Here is a 15,028-nt window from a genome sequence, read left to right as displayed (position 1 = left end):
TAAACCTGAGAGGGTACACCTTCTTTTTACCAAAACTGTGTGACCCAAAGAAGGTTTTGCATAAAACAACTAACTGAAATAAGTAAACAACCAACATTTATGACACTGAAAAGCATCATAGAGGCCAGAAAGTTGGTTCCCCTCTATTTATAGGACAACCAGAGGAACAAGAACAACGGTTTTTCCACCAAACGCCTGCAGTGACTAAGGTATCGCGGTTGCATAATAATGAAAAGCTAAAGTTGCTTCATCTTGGCACAGGAATAAAGGAATTTCAGGTGATGAATTTCCCAATGAAGGCCAGTTAATACCTGGGAATGCCAGAGTCAGTGTGTCAGTGTTACAGCATAAAGCTCTTTATTCTTAGCTTGGAGTATTCCTGTCGCAATAAGCAATAAATCAACCAATCGCATGGTAATTTAAAACTAATTCAATAATTTTCTACTGTAAGACAAAACCCTTCAGTCTGGTGTTTTGGTCTCAATTATCTATTTTTTAGGGACATTTTGTTTACAAAGAGTTCATGATTATTTTATTTGTTATTTTCGTTGTTTTATTTTTAATATTTACAATGTCTTCCAATCCCAGTGTTAAATGTTTGCTAGTTTATTGATCTTTGACAATACGTTCTTGCATTGTTGTCTCATTATTACCATTACATCACTTGAAAATGATCTCAAAACAATAATAGTTTGTTTTTTTTTACAAGTTTTAAAGCTGATTTGACGAAACATCTACGGAAGGAAAACTATAAAAACTAAACTCAGCACTGCAAAAAAATCCAAATCTTACCAAGTATTGGTTTTATATCCAGTTTCTACAGTAAATATGTCAGAAAACCTGAAATATGGTGAAACAAATAACAAGTACCGTATTTTCTAGAATATAGAGCGCACCTTACTATAAGCCACATGTGCTTGTTCTAAATTAAAATTAGTGCTTTCTCTTTAATTTCCAATTTTGACTTCCAATGATTCACTTCCTGCTACAGAGCCCCTTGGTGGCTCTGTAGCCCCCTGGTGGCTCTGTAGCCCCTGGTGCTACAGAGACACCAGGGGCTACAGAGCCCCTTGGTGGCTCTGTAGCCCCCTGGTGGCTCTGTAGCCCCTGGTGCTACAGAGACACCAGGGGGCTCTGTAGCCACCAGGGGGCTCTGTAGCACCCTGGTGGCTCTGTAGCCCCCTGGTGTCTCTGTAGCCCCCAGGTGTCTCTGTAGCACCAGGGGGCTACAGAGACACCAGGGGGCTACAGAGCCACCAGGGCTACAAGCTGCCTGGGGCTACAGAGCCCCCTGGTGGCTCTGTAGCCCCCTGGTGTCTCTGTAGCCCCCTGGTGGCTCTGTAGCCCCCTGGTGTCTCTGTAGCCCCAGGCAGCTTGTAGCCCCCTGGTGGCTCTGTAGCCCCCTGGTGGCTCTGTAGCACCAAGGGGCTACAGAGCCACCAGGGCTACAAGCTGCCTGGTTCAAAGCCTGAGAAAAAAGTAGCAGCTTATAGTCTGAAAAATACGGTAACTTTTCAGCAATATACAGTAGCTTGTTTTTGATTTCTTCACTTATATCAACATGTTTTTCCTGTAATATTGAAATAAAATGCCAAGGGAACTGGTACTTTTTCAACAACATTAAGGAATTAAACAAGCTCCTCTATAATTTGTAAGTTTGTTTTGTTTTATTTCAAGTTTTCTAAGATATTTTCAGTGGATACTTGACAAAAAATACTTGGTAAGATTGTGATTTTTTGCAGAGAGGAAAGTCCAGCAGCCAATTCCCTGCAGACACTTTGTCACTGCGCTGCTTGCAGTTAAAAAAGAATAAGATCAAACACATAGTAAAAATATGGGCCAAGTTGTTTTTTTGAGAAAACTGCTTTGTGGAGCAACTCAGGTGCAAAGTCACTGCCTGCCTCTGATGAACCATCAGCTCAGCTACAACCTACTTTAATCTGACCACAGATCTGAGAGGAACCAACCCAACAGTCTGTCTTCACAGAAAATAAACCAGCAAGGCCGCAAAATATCAGGTCATCTAATTCAACAACTTCTTCCCCTCATCACTCGGTTTTCACAAAGCCAAATTCTGGGTTGTGAGAATTAGATAAATATTTAACAAAATGTATCCAAATGGCAAAATAAGTTTATGAAATCTCTCAAATTCAGCTTATGGCTTCTTTAATGCATTCAAAGTGTAAAAAATACATTATTTTAAGCTTTTTTTATTATTATTTTCTAATAGAAATAAGACAAAAAGTATTAAATATTCCTTCTGTGTTTGCACTTTTCTCTCAAACTCTCAGAAATCCTCCAGTGTGGACGAACTGAAGATATTCAGAAACTGGGCCCTTAATGGCGTCTGTGGGGACGTAGAAAACACGTTCAGTGCAAAAACACTAAATCTTACCGGCTATTTGGTCGAGTTTAGTGCAGATATTTTAGTAAACTTGAAAAAAGACAAAACTAACAACAATAATCTGTGTAGATATCATTAATCGCTGGAGATCGGTTCTTAAAATAATCAGTTTTCATTTATTTTTTATTGAAGTGTTGGAAATACTTGATTCTCTCCTGGTTTTCTTCTGTTTTTGAAGATCTCAGCCGACACACTGAAAACACTCAAACTTACCAAGTATTTTTCTACTTGGTAGAAAATGTCTTAGTGCACTTGAATTAAACGGAAGTAACTTTTCAGCAAAATAAATCAATAATTGCTTAATATTGAGTCCTGCTTCCACCGGCAGATTAATAATATGAAGTAATTATTAAAACAAGTTCCTATATGAAAAGTTGCTCGTCTTATTTCAAGCGTAACAAGATATTTGCACAGGAAACTGGAGGAGAAGGTAAGATTTCGTTTCTGTTGTGTTGGACTGGCCGGTTGATGCTGCCCTGTTCGATAAGCTGTCGTTCGTCTTTGGGCTTTTTGCTTCAGACCAAACATCCGAGTACGCCGACAGTTTGAAGACGAAGCGTCTGTGCCACATGCAGCTGCAGGTTTTATATCCTGAGCAGCCGAATCCGTTCAGGCCGCCAGCCGTTTATTAACTACGATAAATATCGGCTCGTGTTTTCGATGCGTAAAACTTTTCCTCCACGTTTGTCGCCGACGCCTGATGTGGCGTTTAGCGTCAGATTTGAAAAACAGCTTGGAAAGAAACTCTGCCCAGGTTTGAATTAGATCTGCAGGAATTTTTGTGTGATTTCTTTGGAAGATCGTGATTGATGAACCACTTTTGGTTTCAAGAAAACCTGAGAAAGACAAGAATTACAAATGAGGGGGAAAAAGTGACTGTTCTGAATCATTTTTGCCATTTGAAACGTGAAGCAGCTGCGTTCACCGAGCCTCAGAGTGCGGCTGCTTGACCTGGTTACTGTTCTGACTTCCAGGAAGAGCAGAACTTAGTTTTAACTCAGTCGGTTCTTCTTCTGCTCCTTCCACGGTGCCAGCTTGCTGAAATCTTCGTAAACTCTCTGATCTGGGTCGGGGAACCGTCGAAGGTGGGAGCCAATTCTGCAGAGTCACCGATTCCTCGGCTGGCAGTCTATAAACCGCAACCTAGTTTTATCTAACCTCACATCTGAACGCCAAAACCAGGAGCCTGATAACACGGAGGAGGAAGTGACATCAGCAGGAGGGAGGAAGGAGAAGCAAAGCTGCGGGTGACATCAGCAGGGAGAATCCTGGGAAAGTCGGTGAGGGTGGGAGAGGCCGGTGGGAGTGTCAGCAGGGGGCCGGGTCGGGTGTATAAATGCAGCGGCGGACCCGACGGGCTGCAGCAGCTCAGCAAGCCTCCCGCCGTCAGGATGTCTGTTCTCGCTTTGTGCATCTGCCTCGTCGCCGCAGCCGTCACCACGGCAACGGCCGGCCAGCGGCTGACCTGCCGACGGGAGATACCTGAAGAGCTGATCCGGGAGCTGTGGAACCAGACGGGCGTCCTGATCGACAGGCTGCCGGTAGGATCAATACGCTGATGGGAGATCGATCATGATTTCGATACATTTTACAAAAACTGAAGTTTTACTTTTTCAGAAGCTCGTTTAAAATCAACATCCAGGTTTCTGTTGATCACTGTGATCAGTTACTGTCTCATCTCTCCGTTAGTGATTATTTATTCACTTCTCCACTGGTGAACAGAAATACAAGTTAAGCGTCTTATTGTTTTGTTTACGTTTAGATTTAAAGTTAACTTTGATTTACTGATGATAATTATGGGTTAATCTTTCATTATGTGAGCAAACAACATATTTAATTATAAAGGAAGTGTAAATCTGTTCATGATCAATAATATTTGATGGATTTCTGGAGTAAAACCTCTTAATAATGCTATGAATCAATTTCAGTGGACAAATTCTGTTAACTTATCAATTTAAATCCTGAGAACAAATTGATTTTATTTAAATTTAGCCTTTTATTGAAGAGTTTACTCATCAGATGCTCATATTTTACCAGTGGAAATTGTGATTTTTTAAAAGTATTTGTAGTAAAAGTGGCATTATTGAGTGCTAAAAGGTCAAACCGGTTTGTTTTCATGTGCAGGAGGAGGAGAGGTTTTCCCGCCGGACGAGACTTTTGCCAAAGTTCTGCACCAAATGTCCTGAGGTCAGTAAATCCACATCCTGCCTGCTCCCGTCTCGTTTCCTTTGGCACCCAAAGCTTTCGTGGAACTAAATGTCTGAGGTTTCGCCTCTCCGCCATGACGATGTCCGCTCGGTTTACCTCAACCACAACCACACCCGTAACCAGACTTCACCAGGCCTGAACCAGGCGGCCTGCCAAGGCGCCGTGGCGGCTTCACACCTCGCGTCAGGGCGCCGGTTCCCCTCCACAAGCCGTTCAGACACCAGTCAAACCAGTGACTGGCACTGGGTTTCCAGCTGCTGCTCCACCTCAGCGCAGCGCAGCGTTGGATTCCAGGGAGGAAGTGTTGAGCTCAGAGTCTCGCTCTGCTAGATTAGTGATGCATTCAGGCTCCACTGGAAATTTAGCTGCTGAAGCTGCTGGTTAATAATCTTTTTCAGCCAATAAACCAACCTGCATGCAGGAAAGTTTAAACTTTTACAACAAAAATGTTTATATAATTGTATAACTGCTGTGATAAATTGTCTCTGAAATTATTGCGATATGCGATAATTTGTTGCTTAGGACCATTTTCAAGTAATATATTGAGAAAACCGATACAAAACACAACATTTTCCAAAGAAGACCTAATTTACTTTAAATATATTCGGGTTAATGTGGATAAAATAAAACACGACAACTAAAAATGGAATTGAAAACAGAAATAAAATGGATTTTGATGTCTGTGAGCTTCATAAAATACTGAAATTATAGAGTTCATTTCAATTTATCATGCGATTAATTGCGACATGATTCAATTATTTTTATTTTAAAAAATTCAAACTAATCTGCTGAAGTTTGCAGAGATAAAAATCCAGTTTATTGATGTTTATTTATTGTTATTTTGATTGTGATGTTCAGACCTGGAGAGTCTGGACTAAAACGTCGGCCATTTTAAAACGTTCAGCTTAAGTTTTATGAGGTGTAAATTCACAGCAGTGGAGAAATCACAGAGAAAAGAAAATAAACGCCGGGCTGCAACTAATGATTATTTTCACTAATTGGTTATTCTGACAATTAATCAAATAATTGGATTTAAAAAAAAACACAATATTGCCACATTCTGCAGATTATTCACTGAATCACTTGAAACAATATTAAAAATACAATAAAAGATGCAAATAAATTATTCAGTTCCTTTGTTAAATAAGAATGTAAACATTTTATTGATTAAAAAGCAATTACATAGCGTTTCTTTAGTATATGATTGGTCATTTGTGGTTTAATTGATGCATTTTTTTAATTAACCATTTAATAATTGATAGTAAAAGGTGCTTATAAGGATGTTTTGTTTTGTTTTTGTTAAATTTGAACTGGGCGAAGGCAAAATTTGCCACTTAAGGAGTTCTGGTAAAACATATTTACGGAAAAAGTTGTTTTTATTGTCTTATATGCTAAATTAATTTTTTTTAGTAAGTAGCTTAATTGCTGTTCCGACTGTTTAGTTTTTTCAGCAAAACAGCCATTTTTGAGTCTGTATATTCCAGTTAATGATTAACTGATTACTAGTTGATGATTATTTCAGTAATCGATTAATCGCGATTAATCCGATTATTCGTTTCAGCCGTATTTTAACATAAACAAAGACTTGTTGACGCCAGTGCAGCAGAGACTTTTCCATGCTTCTATCTGGCAGATTTCATCGTACGTTAGTTTTCTGACAGAAACAATCTGCTGCCTTCAGAATAATGTTAGCTGGTCATGCTAACGAACTGCAGCGTTTAGTGTGAAGATGAAGATTTATTCGCGATAAAATGGACCAAAACTCCCGAACAGAGCTAACAAAATAAAACCGGACTTGTAAAGCCATCGTCAACTCAATCAGCTGTCAAAACTAATAAAGAAATTAGGACTGAACCAATTATTCTAACGATTATTCTGATCGGCTGACATTCTGAAGATTATTTTAATTTAACCACTTAAACTTAAACTGGGTATTTTTTTTTGGATAAACTGATTAATAATTGGACAGTGAAAGGTGATCAATAGGGGATTTATTGAAATGCAGAATTGTACCAGATGAAATTAAATCTCTGGAACTTGCAGGAATCAGTGTAGAACATATTTACAGAAAAATAATGTTTTTTATATATTTGTGCTCAGCTTTGGTGTAATTACAGCTCTGAGGGTTGTTCTTTGAGCAAATGGCCTTCTTTGATTCTCCAGTTAATCCGATTAATTGGATCTAATCTGAACACCTTGATATGCATTATGTGAAGCCTGGTGTTAACAGTAATGGCGAAGATCATTTCACATCTTTGGTGCTATTAGAAAGTGTCAGAGTTCACAGAGTTAAAATGTTTACGTTTGAACTGATGTCCCGTCAGCGTTTGATTGGCTGGTTGGAGCTGCAGGAAATGACTGACATCTACCAGAGGAGCGTGTTCAGCACAGCGGCGATCAAGAAGCTTCTCCCCCAGCATTACGACGAACTGCTGTACCGGCTCCACCACACGCTGCAGCACTGCGTGAGTACGCCGCTCCTCAGCCTGCCGTCAAAACGCCTTGCAGCTCTGCAGCAGAGCTGGAATCAGGTCATTTAAAAAAACAGTCAGACACTCCTCTGCTGAAGTGCTGAGTCAATTTCTGACCAAGCTGTGAACATTAAGTCCGTCACACATCAACCATGCACTTCTACGGAAATCTGCACTTGTTTAGTTGGAAAGTTTTATGAAAATGAATGTGAGTAACGGCGAAATTATCTCATATTTTCAGTTAGAAACCATTTTTCATCTTTACCGGCTGAGTTTTTCAGGGTTGCTGGTGCAGATAATTACAGAAACCAAAAACCTGCATCTAATAAGTAAATATTGTGTTTAGATTTTGTGCAGATTCAAACGTTCTTAATTTACCCTAATTATTTTCTTAGAAGCCAAAACAAATGAAAGATGGAAGGAGGATAAGTAGAAACTGAACAGAGGTGCTAATGGTGGGCTAACGGTGGGCTAACGGTGAGCTAACGGTGGGCTAACGGTGAGCTAACGGTGAGCTAACGGTGAGCTAACAGTGAGCTAACGGTGGGCTAACGGTGAGCTAACAGTGAGCTAACGGTGGGCTAACGGTGAGCTAACGGTGGGCTAACGGTGAGCTAACGGTGAGCTAACGGTGAGCTAACAGTGAGCTAACGGTGGGCTAACGGTGAGCTAACAGTGAGCTAACGGTGGGCTAACGCAGGAACGATAAGCGATAAATCGATTTTATCTATTAAATATTTGGTTTTAGAGATTTAATTGTTGGTAAATCTGGATTTTTCTTCCCACCAATGCACTCCTTGAGTTTTGATAGTTTAGCGTGACGTCAGCACACTCAGGGCGGCCATCTTGTTTGACGAGCTTCTATTTATTCGGACTTTGAATTCAGGTCAAAGCTGTGATCGAACGTGAGGGCCATGTTATGATTTTTTATTTTAAAAAACCAGAATAAAGCCATGATATTATAAAAATACAACAATAGAGTCAAAATAACATGAGAATAACGAATTTATATTTCTAGAATAAAGTCGTAATATTAGGAGGATGAGGGGCTGATTTTATGAGAACAGGAAAATAAAAACAAAGAAAAATGCTGAGAATCTTGTGACGTTATGCTTTGGTATAAGATTTACAGATAAAGAAATACTTAATCTTTTAACACACCAGCATCAAATTATCAGTAGCAGGACTGTGAAAAAGTCTATTTAAAAGAAACAACCACAAACTCAGCTGGTCACTTAAGATCCTGATAAATAAACAACTACTTTCTCATTATTTTAAGATGTCTTTCTGGTAAAATTGCTTCGTTTTCCTGCTGCTATTAGGACTAATTTCTCATAATTAAACAGAAATAATTCTAACAGCCCTAATAATGTGTAGCACAACTCAGAAATAAAACTCAATTTTTGAAAATATTTTCTGTTCTTATTTTTTAGAAGAAAAAAAAATTGATTAAAATCAGAAATTGGATCTGGTATGAAAAACACTGGAGATATTTTTAAGCCATATCAGGAGTGTAAAGTAGAGCTGCAGAGTGATTTATGATGGAGGGATTGCTGAAAGAGTGAAAGCAGAGAGTGATGGTGGTTAGATCTGCTCTGATGTGCAATTTGGAAGAGGGTGTGCAGCTGAAAACAAAGGAGGCGGGGCTAGAAATGGAGGAATGTTGACAGATGAATTAATGTGGCGCCCCCTAGTGGGAGCAGCAGGAAAGACTAATATTTAAGTTTTTAAAGAAGTCAAATTTAGTTGTTGTTTTTTTTGTTGTCTTTTGCTCTTGTAGTCTTTATTGATCAGACAGGAAATGAACAAACCCAGAAGTATCGCTCTATTGCAAATCCCAAACTGAAATCAAAGCCATTTTGTTTCAACTTATGTCTGAATTTGCTTTCTCCTTTTTTAGGTTTCTTCCACAGAGCGTTCAAAATATATGAAAGCTCTGAAGAAAATGGAGAGAAAAATAAAAAAGGTAAATATAGATTCTACAGACTGACTGCTGAATGTTAGTTTAAAGTCTAATAATGGAAACGTTTTATTTGACTGCAGAAAAGAGAGGAAGGAGCGATGAAGGCGATCAGAGAGTTCAGCTTCATCCTCAGATGGATTGATGAGCTGATATGAGAACCATCTTCCTCATCCTCAGTATAAACAACCTCATCATCATCATCAGCAGCACGTTAAACCTCATTATTATGAGTATTTTTTCACCGTTACCTCCAGCTTCATTGTTTCCATCTGGTTTTACTGTGAAAAAATTTATTTTATCTGAATTTAAAATTTGATGTTGATACAAAAAAAGCACTTTAATTATTTAATATGTATTTATTAATAATGCATTTCACTATTATACTAATGAAATGCAATGTTTTTATTGTATCACCAGGAACACAAATTCACTTTAAAATGTAAAATGTGAAAAATTCAGTGGAAACGGTTGAAAACTGAAAACTATGAGCCGAACTGAAGCTTGTCATTAACATTTGTTTTTCTGAACTTCTGAGAAGAGCTTTCCTTCTCAAAAATATTTACTTGATGCTTTTATTGTATACACACAGGCTAACATAAGTTATTGTTGGGGGACAGATTTAATATATTTGATAATGCACAAAAGAGTCTGGAGTTTTAGTTACTTGAAATGTTAGTGTGAAGTATGAAGGAAGATGTTTTTATATTAGATGTGTCACATGTATTTATGTCTGAATTTGTCACAAACTGGAGTAAATAAAGACGTATTTTATTTCTACTTGTTGACTGAGTGGCTTCGACTTTAATTTGGATTTGTCTCCCTCTGCTGGTCAAAACTTGGTACTTCAGGAACTGAAAAACAAGCAGCTTTGTTTGTTGGGCTCGTTTCCATCCAGTTTTCTCACAACTAAACATTAGATGTTGCATAATTGGAGTAAATATTGTATCTTCTAATGTTTCTATGCATGTCGGATGTTTTCAAGTCGTCTCATTTGGAGTTTTATTAAATGTTTATAAAATGTCCAGTTGGATTCAGCTTACAGCTGCCATGTTTTCACTATCACCATTATCCTTTAAGCCAGGGGTGTCAAACTCCAGTCCTCGAGGGCCGGTGTCCTGCAACTTTTAGAAGTGCCTCTGCTGCACCACACCTGAATAGAATAATTAGGTCATTATCAAGGCTCTGGAGAACTTACCTACACAAGAAGGAGGTAATTAAGCCATTTGATTCAGGTGTTTTGTACCTGTGGCACATCTAAAAACTGCAGGACAGCGGCCCTTCAGGACTGGAGTTTGACACCCCTGCTTTAAGCCATTCAAAAAAGAGAAAAAATATTTTTTTAAACTAAACTTTTATGCAAATTTGGTAAATGCTTTGACTCTGCAGATTATATAAGCTAAAAAGTAGTTAAAAAAGGAAGATGAATTCAAGCAAAGGCAGAGAAACAAAAGATCAATTAAATTCAAACCAAAATTAATTTAGTTCTGTGATTAAAGGAATGCTTTTCTCAATCGTAAAGCTGAGTCAATATCTTCCTCGTTACCTGGAAACTCCAACGAAGACGTCTGGACAACCGTCGAAAACCCACAGTCAATCTCCACCCCCACATGCTGACACAACTTTGAACTTTTCAGCGTCTCTCTGCTGAGTCAGCCCCTCTGCAGAAGAGTCATGAAACTCCTGCTCAGGATTAAGAAGACGACACCAAACCCCAAACTGTTTCGGGACACATTTTACACCCAATTCAGTTTCGAACTACTCAGCGTTTAGCAAACCAATTAACGTTACATACCTGGATGACTGACTTCCCTCACTTCATCACTAATATTTTGTTGATTATTGTGATTGATCCGCAGTGGATAGCAGGTGATTTTAATCACAAGCTTGTGTAAATATGTTGGAATTAGAGTACCAACACACTAAATGTACTTTTTCTCTTTCACAACATCACCACCACCCAACGTAACAGTCTTCGTCTTGTGAACACTCCATGCACTTGCAATACTTCCATATCCAATACTTGCAAATACGGAAGAAACCTATTCAAGGAAGAACAAGATTGAAATGTTGCAAGGATGAAAATCAGAGGAGTAAAGTTATTTTCACTGATGAATCCTGCTGATTGGGAAATCTGCAGAAGATTAGAGTATATAGTTGGTTCTGTTCTGTCCCTGGTCTAGTCCAAGTTCCTTCTCCATCAAAGAGTGGGATTCCTCCCAGTTCTGCACAAACACTCTGGCCAAGCCATAAAACAAGACAGGAATCAAAACTTCCTCCAAAATAAACTACTTCCAACAATAATGGAACATGTTGATGGTTTTCTGTGGCTTTTCCAGTGATAAAGACATAAAGTGAAGGTTCCTGCTGTTTTCACCAACTCACCAATAATGATTGAAATTCAAGATCTGCATTACGACAGAAATTTACAGACGGAAACTGTATATTTTGCAATTCTCTCTACACCCGTAACTCCCAAAGTGCCAAACTTTTATGAACACAATGCATCTTACCAAATGACCCTTTGCAACTTGGCGGCCATTGGAAGCGAGGGAAGGGAGTACTGAACGACTGTTTTTCCTAAGTTGTTTTGCCATTATAGCTTCTGCTTGTTCAAACTGAACTAATTTGTCTGTGGCAGTAGCAAACCTTGTTGGGGCTCATAGACGGCGGTATTTACAGAAGAAGGGACTAGCTAGCTTAGAAACCAACCCACAGCTCCTCCCTCTTGGTGCTTTGGATCAAATCGAAAATACTGTCTGAATTCACAGCACACGATTTAAATCACCGGTTCATAAACGGCGCTTCCCCTTACACCGGAGCTGCCTTAAAAGCAAACAAAAGTCTAGATAGATACTGTTTTTGGGTACATCGTAGCCTACGGAAAGGTGAGGCATTTTTTCCAGCCAACTGACAAACTTTTTTTTTATACATATTAGCATCTAGTTAGCTGTAGCCTCAACCGTCTCGAGCTGCAGAACACAATGAATATGTCAAAGTTTTGCCTGGCAGAAAAGTCTGGGAAGAAAACAAACTGTACAGCATATACAAGATTTAAAGTTTAAGACCTGTGATTAACATAATAAAGGCTAACTTGCATTTTTTAAATTAATTGAAGACACTTCAAGGTCTTAATTTCAGATACATGAAGTTAAGACTTTTTGAGGCAGTGCAGACACCCTGTCAACTGATGCTGACTTAACTGGCTAATAAATCAAATGTAACCTTCCACAGTAAGGCGTCTACATTTAAACAGATTATATGAGATACAGACTCAAGTCTCAGAACAAGAGTCTAAGTCAATTCTCAAGTCTTTAGACTCATGTTGACTAAAGTGTGACGCGAGTCTAAACCTCAAACCATCGTCTCTGTCACCTGTCAAAATCTGACCTTTGCGTCTTTAGGTTCTCAAACACCATTAATCTGCCCCCATGATTAGAGAACTCAGTCAAATCCAAAGCTGTTGTTTTACCAGTTGGTTTACACCTCCATTGTCACACTGTCATCAAAAACAAGCCTGGGAAAAAAGGAGGCTGTCTAAAGGTCTGTGGAGGAAGCAGAAGAATGAACCACTTCATTGACTAAACATAAAACCAGTTTCAGCCAGTAAAATAAATATTTTTTCCAAAAACATGACTTCTGCATGAAACCTACTGTAAATCAGTAAATCCTTGACTTGAGGGACTCACCTTCATCTCACTCATTTATCAATTTGAGACTCAGAGTTATCAAACTACTGCATTGATGTTTTAAAAAAAAATCCACACCAGAAGCGTTTCAGTTTCATTTTAGCAGACTCTCTTACCCACCAGAAGCAGAGTCAAGCCTTCCTTACATGTTAGAGGATGTGGTGTGTCTCATGTGTCTGGCAGTTGGCCCGCAGCAACAAACAAACAAACAACAAAAAGTTACTAAGAGGCTTCTAGGAAACAATTACTGCAGTAATTCAGTTAAAAACCTAACAGATGACCACTTAATTCCACTGAATTAGCATTTTCCCAGAAAGCCAGCGCAGACTTTGCATGTGATGTGCATAAATGTGCAACTGGCAGAAATTATTCTATACTTACCCCAATGCTGCAGCACCGATTTTAAACATTCATTTTAAAATTACCCGATGCATCTTCCAACGTTGAAGGGAGATACATGCATAAAGCAGCAAAATTTTACCAAAATGAGAAATGTTTCATGAATAAAGCTGCACTTTGTAACACAACTTATAATTAATAAAGGACTGAAAACTGACCAAAGACAAAAAATTTACATGTGAAAGCAAAATTCAGCCACATTTATTTTCAGAACACGACTATATGCAGATGATGCTGAAATCTACATTTATATCTCCAGAACTTACAACACTTCTATCAACACTTATATTTGTATCACTTTATATTTTTAAGCAAATAAAACTCATTCAATCTTTGACACAAAAGACTGAAATGTACCTGGTTTGCAGGCCACAAGCTATTAAAAGTGGTTTTGCTTTGGTAGGTGGTTTTTATTTTAGCGTAAAATAAGCTTCCTTAGTTTTACAAAACTGTGGCAACTCGTGGCCTAGTGACCCAGATAGGGGTTTCTTACAGATTGAAAGATTGTCCTCCTGTTGTTTTGAAAGTTCAAACTTTGTCCAAACACCTATCCTCACTTAAAACTTCACATTTTGCTGAATTTCTTGCAGCTCAATAATAACTTTCAAATCTGAAAGCAAAAGCTAGCGTAGGGGAAGAAGAGCATTTTGTAGAACCAAAGACTGAGAGAGAGAAGGATGTCTCTATGGCCCAACACACTCAAACTTAACAGAAGGTCAGAAATCTTTTTGTTGCCGACTGTCTAACGTGGAATAACTCTCATTAGTCCAAGTCCATTTCTGATTGGTCAATCAATCCTTCTTGACGACTCCTTCCCCAACAGTGCATTCTCCCAAACCACAATCCACAAAGAACATTTTCCAAAACCAACAGTTTGTGCTGCAAGCAAAAACAGAAGTGCGGTAACTCCAAGCCAGGTTGGGGAGACAGTGGGAAGAACCGTCCATGTTGGACCAAAGTAATGGATATATATCAGTTATACCGTGGTGGTTCTGTTAAACCAAGGCTGGTTACGGATTTTGGTGGTGATAGCTCATTTTGGTGGGTATTTTTCACTGACAGATGCACAATGGATCTAATAATTCATGGGGATTATCTCGAACTTCCTTAACTTCACTTCAAATCAACTTCTTGGCTGTAACAAGGATACAATCTGATATTTTCATAGGACAAGAATCCCAAACATGCAGTGATATTGGTTTTTGAAATGGATAAAGCTGGTTAACACAAAGCTTCTGGGTTGAGTTCCCCAATCCTCCAACCAAAACACTATTGATAATTTATAGACTGCTTAGAAGATAAGCATATGCCAGATTCAGCTTTGGAAAAAAATACATTTAAAGATCAAATTTAATATGAGACTCATGCCAATGATGGGTGGAAGTAAACTTCTGGCAGCACTTGTACCAGTAAGGGCTTCCAGGAAAAGCTAATAACTGCTGATATGCCACATACAAATTATCAGGTTAAACACCTGACTTTCACAAACATATTTGATCAATATGGACAGAGTAGTTTGGTATAAAACACATTTTGTTACTTAAAAAATAACATAAAAGCAATACATGCTTCAAAAATAATTTACATACAATTATATTCAGATGAATTCAAATGTTCGGTGCTTGCTGATTCTAATTTGGATCGAATTAAATGCATCGGGGAATTCTTAGAGAGTTTATTTTTACTCGGGAAAAGTGATCTTGCCACAGTGACGAATCAGGTTTCGTTGAACGCCTCGTAGTGGCATTTTCCAACTGCAGAAATGATGCGCCGATTCCATTTTTATTTCATCTCCATCTCCGCATTTTATAATCACCATTTTTAATTTCAGTTGTGGAGTCCAGAAACCATGTTAAAAGCTTCTGTAGCTTTATAAAATCTACGATTAGTTAAATAG

At 38.6% G+C, this 15,028-nt stretch overlaps 1 protein-coding gene and 1 long non-coding RNA gene across 2 annotated transcripts in view; one reads left to right on the top strand and one right to left on the bottom strand.

Moving 5' to 3' along the window:
- The window catches only part of LOC145550162 (uncharacterized), an 83,326-nt gene that overhangs the window by 25,470 nt on the left and 42,828 nt on the right, over window positions 1-15,028 (bottom strand). The window lies entirely within an intron of this gene.
- il26 (interleukin 26) lies at window positions 3,588-9,823 on the top strand. Its single transcript, XM_008400807.3, has 5 exons — window positions 3,588-3,945; window positions 4,529-4,591; window positions 6,937-7,077; window positions 8,984-9,049; window positions 9,127-9,823. The coding sequence occupies exons 1-5, from the start codon at window positions 3,796-3,798 to the stop codon at window positions 9,199-9,201; spliced, it is 495 nt and encodes a 164-aa protein (XP_008399029.1). The 5' UTR covers window positions 3,588-3,795; the 3' UTR covers window positions 9,202-9,823.

This window comes from Poecilia reticulata, chromosome 23 (assembly GCF_904066995.2).
Source record: "Poecilia reticulata chromosome 23, P_reticulata-male-v2, whole genome shotgun sequence".
NCBI lineage: Eukaryota > Metazoa > Chordata > Actinopteri > Cyprinodontiformes > Poeciliidae > Poecilia > Poecilia reticulata.
This window is presented reverse-complemented; position numbering and strand designations above follow the sequence as displayed.

Coding starts and splice junctions, on each gene's coding strand:
- il26 (XM_008400807.3), top strand. CDS start 3,796: ATGTCTGTTCTCGCTTTGTGCATCTGCCTCGTCGCCGCAGCCGTCACC. Junction 4,592..6,936: donor TCTGCACCAAATGTCCTGAG/GTCAGTAAATCC, acceptor ATGTCCCGTCAG/CGTTTGATTGGCTGGTTGGA. Junction 9,050..9,126: donor TGGAGAGAAAAATAAAAAAG/GTAAATATAGAT, acceptor ATTTGACTGCAG/AAAAGAGAGGAAGGAGCGAT.